The sequence below is a fragment of the Cotesia glomerata genome, linkage group LG6 (genome assembly GCF_020080835.1).
Source record: "Cotesia glomerata isolate CgM1 linkage group LG6, MPM_Cglom_v2.3, whole genome shotgun sequence".
Classification (NCBI taxonomy): Eukaryota; Metazoa; Arthropoda; class Insecta; order Hymenoptera; family Braconidae; genus Cotesia; species Cotesia glomerata.
Genome location: NC_058163.1, coordinates 14438819 through 14454949, shown reverse-complemented (window position 1 = coordinate 14454949; position 16131 = coordinate 14438819). Strand labels below are relative to the sequence as shown.

At 32.1% G+C, this 16131-nt stretch overlaps 3 protein-coding genes and 1 long non-coding RNA gene across 4 annotated transcripts; 1 reads left to right on the top strand and 3 right to left on the bottom strand.

Annotated features, from left to right (window-relative positions):
- Positions 1-6786: 6786 nt before the first annotated feature.
- Positions 6787-7194, bottom strand: LOC123267981. The gene has a single exon (XM_044732865.1). It carries the CDS (start codon positions 7192-7194, stop codon positions 6787-6789), a length of 408 nt encoding a protein of 135 aa, XP_044588800.1.
- Positions 7195-7301: 107 nt separating this feature from the next.
- LOC123267980 lies at positions 7302-7721 on the bottom strand. Its single transcript, XM_044732864.1, has one exon. It carries the CDS (start codon positions 7719-7721, stop codon positions 7302-7304), a length of 420 nt encoding a protein of 139 aa, XP_044588799.1.
- A 312-nt stretch (positions 7722-8033) lies between these two features.
- On the top strand, positions 8034-8683 carry LOC123268131. The gene is made up of 3 exons (XR_006510162.1): positions 8034-8289; positions 8353-8435; positions 8535-8683. It is a non-coding gene; the product is annotated as an uncharacterized LOC123268131 (long non-coding RNA).
- Positions 8684-10088: 1405 nt separating this feature from the next.
- On the bottom strand, positions 10089-11786 carry LOC123268112. Its single transcript, XM_044732993.1, has 3 exons — positions 10764-11786; positions 10581-10645; positions 10089-10483 (listed from the first exon to the last, which is right to left on the bottom strand). The coding sequence occupies exons 1-2, from the start codon at positions 11428-11430 to the stop codon at positions 10626-10628; spliced, it is 687 nt and encodes a 228-aa protein (XP_044588928.1). The 5' UTR covers positions 11431-11786; the 3' UTR covers positions 10089-10483; positions 10581-10625.
- Positions 11787-16131: the final 4345 nt, after the last annotated feature.

The window sequence follows — 16131 nt, the reverse complement described above, 5'->3', positions numbered from 1 at the left end:
GGGGTAAAACCAATAACTTGCCGATTTTTGAAAATTTTCAATTTTCTTAGCGGGAAGTTTAAAAGTTCATTTTATCAATATTAATGATTTTTTAAGGGCAAAAAAAATCTGTTTTTTAAAAATAGAAATTGCAGAAAATTTTTTTAAGCTTAGCTGAATTTTTTCATATTAGAACTAAATAAGAGCTATACAACTAAAAAATTAAAATTGATTGAATTCTCTCTGTGATAGAACTATATGTTTCTAAGCGCGCGCGCGGAACTAAAGTTTTTTTTTTATTAAGAAATTAATATTTCGTAAATTATTATTCGTCGAGCAATGCATTTTTTTCACTCCCCGCTAAGAAAATCGGGAAGTTATTGTTTACATCCCGTTTTGCTAAAATCGAGTTTTCATCAGATCTCAACGTTTGATGGTCATAGGAAGCTTCCCTGACTACTGCCGCGAGGTTGTCACTGTGTCTGTATGTATGTGTGTGTATGTGTGTGTGTGTGTTTTTTTTTTTTTTTTTTCAGAGGGGGGAATTCTTTTTGCGGATTCCAGGCATAGCTGTTTCGCCTGGATATGTGAAGACTCGACGCAGCGTCATATGATCTACAGAACATCTCCACAACAGCATCTACTTCCATTTTGCCGGCACTTCCTTTATGATTTATGGTACAAACTTCTTGATGATCCTCATACCAATCATGATACGCTGAAATATCTGAATTTTTTTTATTTTTCCAAATATTACAACCTTGACAGAAACTGGATTTGACAACAGTATCAACAACTTTCTTGCAATTTTTTGCTACTAGTGTAGTAACTCTAAATAGAGAATTAAAACCTCTTTTTTTCCAAGTCCCATCACCAGAAACTGTAGACTCCGTTGGATTTGCATTTGGATCACAAGCTGAAATTAAATCTTTTTCTTCGTTGACAGCCTTAGAAATGACAAGATTATAAACTGCAGATGTAGCTAAATGGATATTTTCGACACAAGCGTAGTAAGCCCCGATTGATATTCCTTGACAAATATCCATCATACAGAAGATGTTGATTCCTTTCCTGCCAACTCCCAAAACCCGCATAGCAAATATTATTTTTCGGTTCACTTCAAAACATTTTTCAATAAATGGGCATGATGGTATATATTGATCATTTTCGCAACTACATTGTAATGTCATTTTAAAACCTACTCCACGGTAAGTCGTTCGTGAAAATTTAATTTCTTTATTGCAATTTGCACACAAAACTAGAGAAGACAGTGCCAAAAATACAGTAAAAAACTCTAAAACACAGTAGCCATAATTATTTTCTGTTGTAACCCCTGCATCGTTTGATTTGATTTTCTCAACTTTGCTGCTGATGAGCTAGTAAAACTGGTGTCTGTTTCTACAGTGTGCCGATCGCCGTGAAACTTCCGTTTTGTTGGTCGATCTGCACGCTTATATTTTTTCGTTGTGGATTTTTTATCCATTTTATTTATAAGAATCAAAATTATTACTCGCAAAATGTCCTTCGATCACTGCACATACGTCCACGTGTTTTCGAGGTTGGGATTTGACTGCCAGCAGTTGGATGTGAGTAAACACTGAATAATATAAAAGACACGTCACCTTGGGTTATTATATTACACTAAATACATACACACACACATATATATATATATATATATATATATATATATATATATATATATATATATATATATATCCTTTATATACATATATATAAAGGACAAAAGGTTTAACTGAGAAATATAGATTCAGGTAGACGGAGAATACCTAATGTCTTTTGTTTGACTAGACCCAACCGAACCAGTTTGGAGCCCGGGTCAGTAAAATGTCTATAGCTCCGGAAATAATTTAAATTTTCAAAAATCCTCTCGTAGACATATTCTTAAATAGTTAAACTTTGAAAATATAAAAAAAAAATCAATTTTTTTTAAATTCTACACTAGAATACCCCCTTCAGTCAATTTTTTTTGCTCGCATGATGGTTTAAACAATAAATAAGTAGGGTCTTCTAAGTCTTCAAAATTTTCACCCAGTTTAACTGTTGAAAGTTCTTTAACAACAAATGTATTTGAAATAATAAAACCTTGCATATCTATAACAATAGTAGCCATTTTGTGAAGCATTGTTCACGATGAAAGCTAGTTTGCAACTGGTTAGAAGCTTCAATAGAAGATATTTATATAATGTTGAGTACTGACATCTAGCATTATTTTATTTTTCCTGGAACAATAAATACGTTGAATTTTTGGAACTCTTAATACGTTAAGTTTCCTCAAATAAAAAGTACGTTGAATTTTCTGAAGTCGAAATACGTTAAGATTCCTAAAACTATATGTCCGTTGAGTTTCTCACGAATATTTTAGTAGCACCTCCCTCTAAAAACCGTTGTACTTATTCCTAAGAATCTGATGCAATATTGACAATGTGTTGCTACATCTAGCAATATTTTAGTCACGCCCCACTCAGACTATTGCTTTCAGTAGTTGACGAAACTATAGAATATGTAGGATATTCAACTAACGCCATCTACAAAGCTATTCATCCCCATACTTTGCCATCCCCCACTTACTCAATAATCCCGCCTCTGAAATCTAAGTGACCAATGAAGAGATGTTTGAAAAAGCTTGTACTGAGAAAATTTTTAGAACTGATGTAATATTTTTAGTAAATTGCATCATCTTTGAGATTACCAGCGTTGCCACCAGAGTGCTCGTGGATATATAAAGGTGACTAGCTTACTAAGCAATCATAAAACTTTCTGACTTAAAAACAAGTAACACAACCTACAAAGTCTAGTTTTTTCGTCAACTGTGATTTTGAAAAAAGTTATAAACAAGTATTTGTTAGTGTTTGTGTAAGTATTTTTTTAAAAATGAATACCGATGACTATGATGAAATTATTCAAGCCATGGAAAGTGCTTATGATGAACTTCCTGGTCTATCACCTGCTGATCATGATCAGATTATTAATGAGTGGGGTGATATTGCTGAAGAACACATCAATGCTCTGACAGAAATTTTTAAATCTCCGGATTTGAACGTACATGAAAAATTGAAAATACAATTTTACATTACACAGCTTGGTTCTCATCATGAGAGATTTAAAAGACAACAGCAATGTGTAGTTGGTGAGGGTGTTGATCCCAATCTGGGAGTACAATTAAATGACACTCGTGTGATTTGGCGAGATGTTCAAAGTGCATTTAACAGAAGAGTCCGTACTGGCATCGTTTTCAATCTGCTTCACACTGATCTAAAGAACTTTCTTCTGGAAGCCAAAGAATTCATCATCAATCAACTGCGAAGTGCCTTGCAGATAGATGCTAGCATTAAAGTCAACGTCATATTAACGGAAAAATTTTGGAAACCTGCTGGGGAAGATCAAAAAATTGAGACCAAGACTTTTACAACCAAAAATGAGGGTATTTTTGCATCAACGAACCTCAGTGATTGGGTTGATGAATTTATCATTGACTCTCTTCAAGCTGAAGTTGATGACTTTGAATATCGTGATTCTGGGTGGTCACTCATGGAAGTTATTAACATCACCGTCAACATCAACAAATTTGTGCCACTAGAAAGTGGAAATAATTCAACTTATGTCACCATGCCTCGTCACATCAAGAATAAACGAGTTGTTGTCAACATCAAGAATAATGATAACTGTTGCTTTTTGTGGTCTGTGGTTGCTGCTCTTTATACTGCTCATGAGGGTCAAAATGTAAGCCGTGTCTCATCATATCCTCATTACAGTAGAGTCCTGAATTATCATGGAACAAAATTTCCAATGACTCTCAAAGATATACCATAGTTTGAAAAAATGAATAATTTATCAATCAATGTGTATGGTATTGAATATGAGGAGGATGGAGAGTCCGTGGAGGAGTGCTGCAAGAATGAAGAAACATGTGTGGTAGGTAGTGCCACTTTATTTAAGTAAAGAAGATTGAAATGAGCGTACAATTCATCTTCTCATGGTTGAAGTTCCATCAGAAGACATGGGGATCGATATTGATGACATCGAGAATAGGATCACCAACTTTAAACGTAAGTTTCATTTTGCTTTAATTAATGATCTCTCGCGATTGGTTAGTAGACAAGTTTCAGGACACAAAACCCGTAAGTTTTTTTGTGATCAATGATTATGTCACTTCCAAGAGAAAACTGTTTATCAAAAACATCGTCGGGATTGTATTCAAAACAATAAAGTTAAAACTGAGCTTCCAATTGATCAAAAATTAAACTTTAAAAATTTCAAAAATTAAGATGATGTACCATTTGTTGTCTATGCAGACATTGAGTGTCTAATTGTGCCTAAAACCGATGACTGTGAAGAACATATTCCTCACAGTGTAGGATTTTACGTTTATTGCTCTTATGACAATAGCTTATGTAGATTCGAGTCTTATCGTCGTGATAAATGTATTGATTGGTTCATGGATCGATTAAAATCATTAGCTATTTCAGTTGATAAAATCATTAAAAATCTAATTAAAATGCATACGCTTACAAATCAAGAATTATTACAATACAGATTATCGAAAGAATGTCATATTTGTAAAAAGTATCTCGCTCAAAAAGATAAATGTAAAGATCACTGTCATTTCACTGGTAAATATCGCGGACCAGCTCACATTAAATGCAACATTCTCTATCAAAAGTCTCACAATATCCCGATTGTATTTCATAATCTTTCTGGATATGATGCTCATTTTTTAATCAAGTCAGTAGCTAAAAGTTTTGCAGGCTCAGTTTATTTATTACCCATCAATAAGGAAAAGTACATTGCATTTACGAAAAAAGTTGATGGAACAGTTATTCATTTACGATTTATTGATTCATTTCGATTCATGGCGAGCAGTATAGAAAAATTAGCATCCTATCTCAATGATGCTGATTTGATAATCACTCGCAATAACATTCCTGATCCCCAACAGTTTGTTTTGGTCACACGGAAAGGAATTTTCCCGTATGAGCTTTTAGACAGTTGAGACAAATTAAACTATCCTAGATTACCAGATCAACACAAATTTATTTTTTTCAAAATTAACTAATTCTAATGTTTCCATTAAAGATTATGAGCATGCACAAAAGGTATGAAATACATTCGGTATAGAGACTTTGGGCGAGTATTCAGATTTATATTTAAAAACTAACGTTTTATTATTATCAGATATATTTGAAAATTTTCGTAAAACTTGTAAAAAAACATACAACTTGGATCCGTTACACTACTACACAGCCCCTGGATTAGCATTTGATGCTATGTTAAAGTATACTGAAGTTAATTTAGATCTTTTGGAAGACCCAGATATGTTGCTATTCCTTGAAAAGGGCGTTAGAGGTGGTGTTGCACAGTGTTGTAACCGATATGCTCGTGCAAATAACCCATTTATGGGTGATGAATACAATCCCGATGAAAAAATTCATATATTATGTATTTTGATGTAAATAACATGTATGGTGCAGCTATGAGTCAGTACTTACCAACTGGCTCATTTAAATGGGTTAATGCATCATTAAATTTTATTCTCGACTTGCCTGATGATAACCCAACAGGATATATCTTGGAAGTGAGTTTAGAGTATCCAAAACATTTACATGAGAGTCACGAAGACTTACCGCTTTGCCCTGAACATTTTCTTCCACCAAATGGTAAATGTACAAAACTAGCTACAACATTGTATGACAAAAACAACTATGTAATCCATTACTGCAGCTTAAAACAATGTGTAAAGCTAGGTATGATTGTAAAACAGATTCATAGAGTTTTGGAATTCCAACAATCTCCATGGTTAAAGCCATATATTGATCTAAACACAGAGTGCCATAAAAAAGCTACAGATGAATTTGGTAAAATTTCTATAAATTCATGAACAATGCTGTATTCGGTAAAATCATGGAGAATGTTTGGGATCACAAAGATGTTAAGTTATTGGGTACATGGGGTGGACGATGGGGTGCGAGATCATTAATTGCAAAACCAAACTTTCACAGTTGTACCATTTTTGACCAGGACTTAGTTATTTTTGAAATGAGTAGAGTTCGAATTACATTTAATAAACCAATTTATGTAGGTTATTCTATTCTCGATTTATCGAAAATAATTCTCTATAATTTTCACTACAATTATATTAAAAAGTCTTTTGCTCCAGATCAAGCCAAACTCCTTTATACTGATACTGATAGTTTGATCTATCATTTTTATGTTGAAAACATTTACGAGAACATTTAACATGATATTGATCGCTTTGATACTTCTGATTATCCCAAGGATAATGTCTATGGCATTCATTTGGTTAATAAGAAGGTGTTAGGAAAGATGAAGGATGAAAACAATGTTAAAATAATGACCAAGTTTGTTGGATTTCGTGCCAAATTGTATGCCTTCAAAAAGCAAGATGATAAAGAACAAGAAAAGAAACGTGCGAAAAGTGTTAGGCACAGTGTTGTAAAAACTATCACGTTTAATGATTTTGTAAATTGTTTAACAAAACACGAAAAAATTAGTGAACAGTAAAGCTTGATCCGGAGCAAAAAACATAATGTGTGCACTATTACTCAATCAAAGCTAGCCCTATCATGGCAAGATGAAAAGCGATGCCTCATTGAAGGGCAAACTGATATGCTACCTTAGGGTTATTGTAAATAATTATGTTTAAGTATGAGTCTGTGAGTGTTTGATAGAAAAAATATTGTTTATAGTGTGTGGATGGGAAATATTTGTAATGAAGAAAATACATTTTTTATTTTTATTATGAATAAAATTTATCGTTAAAAATATTTACAAGTCTTTTTTATTTATCCAACTGTTATGTTTACTATCAAATCCTAACCATTTAACGTACAGTTTATTTCCATGCTCACGAATAACTTTTTCAATAAGATAGACGTCTGGATATTTCACTTTGCTGAGTTCTTCCTCATAGAATCCACCTTCGATTGGCTGATTTTGATAATCAATTAGTTTGTAAGTTGTTGGATTGGTGTTTTTTACTTGAGTAATTGTAAAAATTTTAGTAGTCCAATTGGGAGTGTAACCTTTTTCAAAGATGTGTTTGTATTTTGTGATGCGAACTTTATCTCCAACCTTGAATTTTTTCTTTTTCTTTGATTGACTCATCTGCAGCGGTTGATAAATGTTGACAAATAAGTCTTCGGCATTTGCAGCGGTAACATCTTTCGGTTTCATTTTGATTGTTCGATGCTTTGTTTTGTTATATGTTGCAACCAAATCGGATAGAATATCCAACCATTTGTAAGTTCCACGAGTTGTAAACTTTACTCACATTTTATTTTTCAGAGTCTGTTGAATCGCTCACAGATAGATGCTTTGAGATTGATGAAGGTTGAGTACATGTTGATTCCATGTTGCTTCATCAAAGCTTTGAATTCACTGTTGTAAAATTCTTTCTCCTGATCCTCATGTAGATTTTTAGGAACTCGTCTTTGCTTCAGAACAGATTTCATAGCATTAGACACATCTTGAGCATTTTTAGTCTTCGAAGAAACAGCCCAAGAAAATTTTGAAAAAATATCAATAATAGTAAGTATAAACTTGTGTTTATTGTTTGTTGATGCATAAGCACTCATATCAACGAGATCAGCTTGCCAAGTTTCATCAAGTCCACGTATATCAACATGTCGTCGTGGATACTTTTTTCGAGCTGGAGCATGGAGCTCATTTGATATTGTTTCTTTTACATTGGAACCCATCATTTTTTAATGACAATTCATCATGAACGTGTATAGCATTACTTATAATTGATTTGTTTGATGCTTGAACCTGTCTCATGAAAATTAGAAAGAGAATTTTAGCCCACTCGAGTGGTACGGAAGATTTCATACTAACTTTACAATCTCTCTATACCTCTACGTGTAAAAGATGCAATTTCGAAAATTAATTACTCGAAAACGGTGCAGTCAATTGATCTGAAATTTTGGTAGTAAATTATTAATATATTTATATTTCAATAAAAAAAATTTCATAATTTTCTGTTGAAATGCCTATCACGCTACAACTACCTTAAATAAAGATTCAGTTTTTTTTTTTTTATTAAATGACCCAAGAACAAAATTGCTATGGAAATTGTTAAGTACGTAGTAATCGTTTTACAAAGAATATAAATTCTTTTCTTACAGCACAGCTACAGAATATTATTGAGGATATGGAGATTCAGTGGCAGAGATTGGATAATGGAATGGATCTCAACAGAAATCGTCGGTCATAGCAACGTAATCAGGATATCCGAATTCGAGATCTCCAAGACTCACTCAGAACAGAAGTGTATTTCTCTTTATGTTATTATAATTTAGTTTGATGTGGCTAAAAGCTTTCATTTCATTGCAGATACACTTTTAAAGAATTCATACATGCTGCCGTGAATCGAGAAGAGCATGAATCTTTGTGGCTGATTCTTGACAGAGATTTACGTATGTACAATATTGAGATAATCGTATGATCGAAAATTATAATATTACAAACTTTAAAAATAAGTAAAATATTTATTTCTTTCAAATTTATGCTTTCAGAAGAACAAGTTCACACAGCTAAAACATTTTAGCGACTGACACTCAACAATTAACTCGTTTTACGAGTAATTGTTAATTCACAAAATTATAAAGATCACTTTTTTTATACATATTTCATGTGCAATTAATATTATTGCTGTTAATTAAAACATTACTCACTATTCTATTACTTAATATTTATAATGTTATTATCTTTATACTTAGAACTAAAATTGTAATTATCATGAAAAAAATTTTAAAATTTGATGTGAAATGTTGTGAAACTATTCTGTCTCAATAATTTTATATTTTAGTAAAGCATGATAATGATGAATAAAAAAAAAATTCCTTAGTCCTTTTGATTATTATTAAAAATAAAAAACAAAAAAAAAATTATTTTAGTTCATAAATAATAAAATAATTTATCTTTTTAATGATTTAATTTCGTTTAATTCATTATTATTAATATTAAATATTTAAATTGTTAAATTTGTAATTAATCTATTGTTATTATTAATTGAATTATTTTATGTTAACATTAAGTTAATTTAATAATTTAAATTAATATTATTAAGGGGATGTTTCTTTATTTATAAAGCGATTTACAAAAAATCATTAAATTGATTGACAAACTTATGCAAATAAAAAACTATTTTTTGGTTTATTTTATTTTTTTTTAAATAAATAATTTTTGAATTTTATCTTGAGTCTTTCATCTAGATACTTGGACAGATCAATACCGCGCCATCTAACGTTTAACATATCTCAATGTCTTCCTTACCAGCACTTGCTGTTTTACCACCCTTACTGACAAGGGGAGGATACGACCTTGGGGAAACCGATTTTGATAATCTTTGACGTAGTGGTAGTACACTATGTGGGTATACTACCTCTGAAATACTAAAGTGCAATACTCAAAAATGGCTGAGAAAAACGCAGTTAAAGTTTACCCAGCACTATAATATATTAATAGGTAAATAATTGATACATTAAATTATTCTTTAATAAAAAATTTTTCAATTTTAAACTTCATTTCTATAAATTATCTGCGGTGGTACAAACAAATAATAAGTCGAAAATTAAATGGAAAATTATACATTTTTTTAATTAATTAAAGCAATATTTTATAATTACGTATTATGAGATATTATTACATGATCCTGAGTGATACTTATGATAAAAACATTCAAAACAAAAAGTTTTTCTACACCAAGAACAACAAATAAATGCTGCTTTTTTACAATGACACGGTATTTTTAAACGGTCTAATGAGAAACACCCATCATTGACATTAGTAAAAAAATTTCTTGTGTCACAAAGCCCGCTGGCGAACCAGGCATATTCCATCATGTCTCGAAATATTGGCGCTGACAATTGGTGATGAATAATCGAATGAATTTTTATGCAATCCTCTCGGGAATGAATTTCATAATTCTTGTCTAGAAGTTCAGCGGTACTTTGCAATCGTTTGATAAAATTTTTCACTTGTCTATAGAAATAGACATCACATGGTTGAACTAACGGAGTACATTTTGGAGGTATAACTTTAAATGTGCATGTAGGCATTTTTATCATCCTGAAATATTTCATCATATAATTCTGGCTTCACTTGTCCTGTCCACGAGTCAATAATTAAAAGAAATTTATTTTTTTGAACATATGGCATTAAACATTTCTCTAGAAAATTTTTATAGAGAGTAGTTGTCAGTTTTCCTGATTTTGATGATGTGACAATAACATTTTTGTATTTTTTTAAATATTCTTCTACGTTTTCTTTATTCTTGGCCCAAAATCACCTGTAGGCTCTTGCAAACAAATAAAAACATGTGGTAGTAATTTTCCAGATAATGTTATGCTATATTGTGCAGTATATGAGTGTGACACCTTGGTCATGTCTTGTACTTTTGCAAACACTGTTTTGCTTCCTTTTTCCGTCAGTGTCCTATTAAACATTGATTGGTATTGACATCCTGAAAATATGAATTTTAAAATATGTAATGATTAACTTCGATTAAATTTAATAATGGAATAAAAAATAATTAGTTTACCGTTATAAAATTTATATACCTGTTTGATCTGTATTAATAACGAAGTCACTATCGAAGTTAGATATCAATTGTTTTGTTTGAATGCGAAACATTTCTGCAGAGGTGATAATTTCTGGCATGGTGTGAACTTCTTTGTCTGTTACAAATTTTGTAATTTTGCGTTGACGAATGTTGTGTCTTTGTTTAAATTTTTTTACCCATGGGTCGGACGCTGTAAATTGAAGATTAGGAAACTGGCTGGCTGCAGCTAAAGCCCATTGCTGCAAATTTCGTGTAGTCACTTGTTGATAATTTTGTCTTGCCTCGACGAAGCGGTCATACGTCCAAGAATCAATCACATGATATTTATCAAATTTAGTTCCACCATGTTCAACATCTTTTTCCCATACTTTCAAATGATCCATTCTCTTCAAATGACTACATCTATTTTTTTGTAATGTCTCTAGTTTCCATGAAGGGTGAGCTTTTGCTATGTTTAAAACTTTAATTTTATATTCCAGAGGAATATAATCCATCATTTTTTGTTTTTTTTTTTTTTCATCTGGAACATAGTCATCAACTGAATTATCTTCTACTGCTTCAAAATTTCCGTCTGGGCATTCTTCTTGAGCATGAATCAATTCTTGATCGCTTACGAACTTCTTTTTATTTAACATATCTAACGTATTATCATATAATTCTCTACCAATCAACATAGCATCTTCAGATAGAGTGTCAGAAGATGTTTTTGCAATTAAATCACTTTCAAGAAGTAAACCTTCATAATACACTACTCCATCTTTTAGCCGTTGCTTCGATAAATCACTATGTAAGGATGTATCAGGAGTGTTTTCATCTCCATGAGAAGAACTGGCTTCGCTTGATGACATTTTATAAATTATAAAACAATTTTTAAAGTAAATTTCACTGCACAAATACGTCTGTTCGTGTCGAAATTCAGAAACTAACTGCTATAGTCAAGCTTCTGAAAAAGTGGTGGGACTAACATAGGTTCAAGGACAACAACATGACTATTCTTCCGGTGGGCCAACAGAGCTCGAATCGATGTACAGTTTACAATAACTCGAGGACAAGAATTATTGTACCCTCATACCATATTCGACCCTTCTTATTGTCTGGCGCAGGTATATATTTTTCAGTTAAACTTATAATGAATATGAGAGTTATAAGAATTATTCATGAATTACAAATATCTCATGATATACACCGTAGATAATTTATAGAAATGAAGTTGAAAATAAAAAAATATTTTATTAAAAAATAATTTAATGTATCAATTATTTACCTATTAATATATTATAGTGCTGAGTAAACTTTGAGTGCGTTTTTCTCAGCCATTTTCGAGTATTGCACTTTAGTATTTCAGAGGTAGTATACCCACATGGTGTACTATCACTGCGTCAAAGATTATCCAAATCCGTTTCCCCAAGGTCGTATCCTCCCCTTGTGAGTAAAGTTGGTTTTGAGTTGAGATGTTCATGGGTCGAGTAAGTATGAAGTAAAAGTTGCTAGAGAGTAAACAAGAAACTAAATACAGTTTCGGTTTTTCATGAGTTCTTCGCATGTCCGAACATTGAATAGAGATAGTTTAGAGTAAAGAAATTCTGAGTAAAGTCGTCACACTGCCATTTGGACAGTGTTCACTATTTAAATTATGAATTAATAAAATAATTTAATATAATCTAAATTACATTCAAATTTGCACTTCACTGGTGGTAGCGTCACCTACTCGATGCATCTAGAGGCATTACAAGATGAAACGCACTTATGGTGGTGAAATATTTTTGTTGCACGACAGCAGTGGTGACAAAAAGAGATTTTTAATTTTTACAATACAACGCAACTTAAATTATTTGGCTACGTGTGAACAGTGGTTGGGTGACGGCACATTTCGTAATGTACCTGGCATTTTCATGCAATTGTATTGCATTCACGGACTTAAAAATGATAAATCACTGCCATTGATATATGTTGTTGCTCCAAATAAATCACAGCGTTTGTATGAGCAGGTGTTGACAATAATATGTCGTGCTTTGCCCAACTACAAGCCTGCTGGGATGATGATTGATTTTGAAGAAGCTTTCATTATTTCGTTTAAGAAGACATACTCTGGTGTTTCTTTATCTGGATGCTTTTTTCATTTTAATCAATGTTTATGGCATCATATACAACATTGTGGACTTCAAAAAATTTATGATACTGATATCACTTTCGCATATAATTTGCGGTTACTTCCTGCTCTCGCTTTTGTTCCATTAGCTGATGTCATTAAGTGCTACGAATCGATCTTCGTGACGGATTTTTATGAGTTGCACGAGGAGGAGCTTGATGATCTATTGAAATATTTTGAGGCTAATTGGATTGGGAAGACCGGTCACAACAGGAAGAAACGCTCTAAGCCTCATTACGATTTTTCGCTATTGAATTGTTCTAGATCTGTAATTAACGATAATATACGGACCAATAGTCCCACCGAAGGTTGGCATAACCGATTAAATCGGGGTGTTGGTGTGAGTCATGCTACTGTTGGGGTATTAATTAATGCCTTGAAGGATGAACAAGTAAATATTGAGCTCTGCATGACTCAGATTAATACTGGTAACAATGTTGGCAATCGTCGGAGACAGTATCGTGATTATGATATGTGTTTGAAACGTGTTGTTAGCAACTATGATGCCTCGTCAATGTTTAATTATGTTAAGGACGTAGCCAAAATTATTTCATTTAATAATTAAAAAGATAATACTATTATTTATTCAGATTATTACGTTGTTCGATTTTAATAATATTGACTTTTTTTCTACTATTAATTATTCGTTGACGTTGAAGTATTAATTTTCGGTTCCACACTTATGCTTAATAAATAGTATTATATTGTTGCAAATGTGATAATTTTGCGTAATAAGTATTGTAATTGCCTATTAGTGTGATATATTTATTATTATCATATGCTGTAATTGTTGTCAAATATTTTTGATATAAAGTGATTAAATAGATTTATAATTTTTTGCCGTAATTTGCTGTTACTTATTATTTTAGCTGTTCACTTTGAAAATATTAATGTTATTTTACTCTTGTAATTTTAATGTTATGTGTGTGTTTATTTTTGTTATTTATTGGTAAATGTAAATTTCAAGACTCCGCCTCGTGGTCGAAAACAGCACTACTCAAACCAGGTCATGTATTCTTATAGCGGCGATGTACTTGCCATCTGGTGCTAAAAAATTAAACTACTCAAACCAGATATTGGTAATAGGCCTTTTTACACCGTACCATTTACCAATAGTTTTATTAATAAATTCCGTCTATTTGGTATCAATTGTCGGGTATGTTTTGTCATCGGGATATTTTGTTGGGGATATTTTGTCGGGGGATCAATTATCATGGAACCGGTGTTAACAATTAAAAGCTTTAATTTCCAAGCTATAGCTCCTATATACTTCAAATTTAGTAGGAGTCTTTTATATGTAAGGTACCCGCGGGCAATAAGGCCTGTCGGGTAATACGGCCCAAGTGATAGAAATGATATTTAAAATAACCGCTTCCGTTAAAGGCTTCTCTAGTAGAAGCTTCTAGTATAGAAATGTCGCTACAAGTTTATCGAGTCCCAATACAACGTTCCCTGTCTTCTATATTTCATCATCCGTCATATGCTAAAGTAGCGCAGAAGAATTCCTAAAAAACGGTTTGAGTAAATGAAAAACATTTTTTATAATTTTATATTTAATAATTTAAAATCATTGTTATAATTTTTATCAACATCTCAAAAAGTATTTTTGCTAAATTTAAGTGATGATTGATCTCTAATACCAATTTTATTAAGTATATTATAACTATTTCAAAAAATTCAATTTTGTGTTTGTTTATGGTGAAAATTACCATTACTCCATTATATTTTATGGCTAATGTATTAATATAAAAATTAATGATACATTTCAATAATTGAATGAAATATTTTCGATTTATTTCAAAATCTCCCTTAGCTAGGCCTTATTACCCGCCGGTACCTTAATATAGAAATGATCTAAGAACGGATTTTACAACTAATCACCTCCAATAAGGATCGCGGGGATGGGTGTTGTCCAACGGACCCTAACGCTCTAAGACTGTACGAACTACTCTACTCGGCAATACATCAACAAGTAGAGAATGTACACACTCACCTACTAGTTATCGGCTCGGCAAAACATCAACAAGCAGAGAACGTACACACTCACACACGTATAATCCGCACGGTCTTCAAACACACTCTGACTTTACTTAACTTTTATTTTTGACTTATAAAAGTTATTACAAAATTTAATATCAGAAAATTATTACGTCAAACTTTTTGCTTAATTAATTCAGTCATTAGCTAACAATTAAATCGTAAACCATTTTCACAACTAATAATTTAATTCTCAAAAAAATCTACACTAAAAACCGATGCCTGAATTTATTCCAAATTAACCACGAGTTTAATAGTCAACATTAAATAAATCTTCCAGATTATTCGACGTAAAATTTTACTTCAATTTCAACTCGTAAATTTTATTTCTTAAATTTTGAATAAATTCTTAAGAATATTTCTTTATAAAATTCTGACTAATTTTTTGGGACTTAATCCACGCCGTTAAATATTTTCATAAACAATTCCAACAGAATAATAATTTTAATTTTCAATAGTTCAATATATAAAATGACCGCGTGGAATTTTTCGATTAATAAGTAATTAATAAAATAATTTATCTCAACGTAAAATAAATTCACGAAAAATTATCCACGGGTATTGAATCTCAATTGCGTCGAAGTTCAGTAATCAATTCTCAATAATTTATATAATGTTAAATAGCCAGTCCCATGGCTAAGCGGTATAATGCTTGTCATGCTTGCTTGGGACTGGTGAGGCGTGGGTTCGAATCCCGGTGTGAGCTGAAATTTAATTTTCAGTGAACATCGGTGCTCGTAACTCATGCCGGGCTGTACAGGTTTGGGTTTTTCGATGGTTTCCCCAAGCCCTGTGCTACCGGTGGGGCACAGGCAAATGCGTGCAGTTTCCCCAAATTCGGCCCATCGCCGCATTACTCTCCAGGCTGAAAAAGTATGTAATACCGCCAAACTTATTCTACCAAACTTAATGTACCGATCAGCCTGGAGTCCCCTTCCGGTCTCGGCCGGACCCCCATCGAGACAGAAGTCTGAAAAGCGGGGTTAAAATGAAAAAAAAAAAAAAATATAATGTTAAATAAATAATATTTTCTTGTAATAAATAATATTAAATAATAATAATTCAATTGTTCTTACTAATAAATTATCACGTGAAATAATTGCCAGGAATTTGCGCGCTCAAAATGGACGCCGGCATTCGTTGGTGCGTAGTAGTCTTTGACCTTGGGTACACGTTAACTGCGTTGTAAATTCAACCGACGCTTGGCTAATCCGTGAGAAGACAATGGAATTTTCTCGAAGCTTTTAATTCTCGGTTTTATTTTATGAAATAAAATAAATGTAACAAACCGATTTTCCAGATGTTCAGAATGATTTAAAATTAATGGAGTAAATTAATAAATTCTCACGACAATTAACACCGC

Coding starts and splice junctions, on each gene's coding strand:
- LOC123268112 (XM_044732993.1), bottom strand. CDS start 11,430: ATGTCATCAAGCGAAGCCAGTTCTTCTCATGGAGATGAAAACACTCCT. Junction 10,646..10,763: donor TCAATTTACAGCGTCCGACC/CATGGGTAAAAA, acceptor AGAAATGTTTCG/CATTCAAACAAAACAATTGA.
- LOC123267980 (XM_044732864.1), bottom strand. CDS start 7,721: ATGATGGGTTCCAATGTAAAAGAAACAATATCAAATGAGCTCCATGCT.
- LOC123267981 (XM_044732865.1), bottom strand. CDS start 7,194: ATGAAACCGAAAGATGTTACCGCTGCAAATGCCGAAGACTTATTTGTC.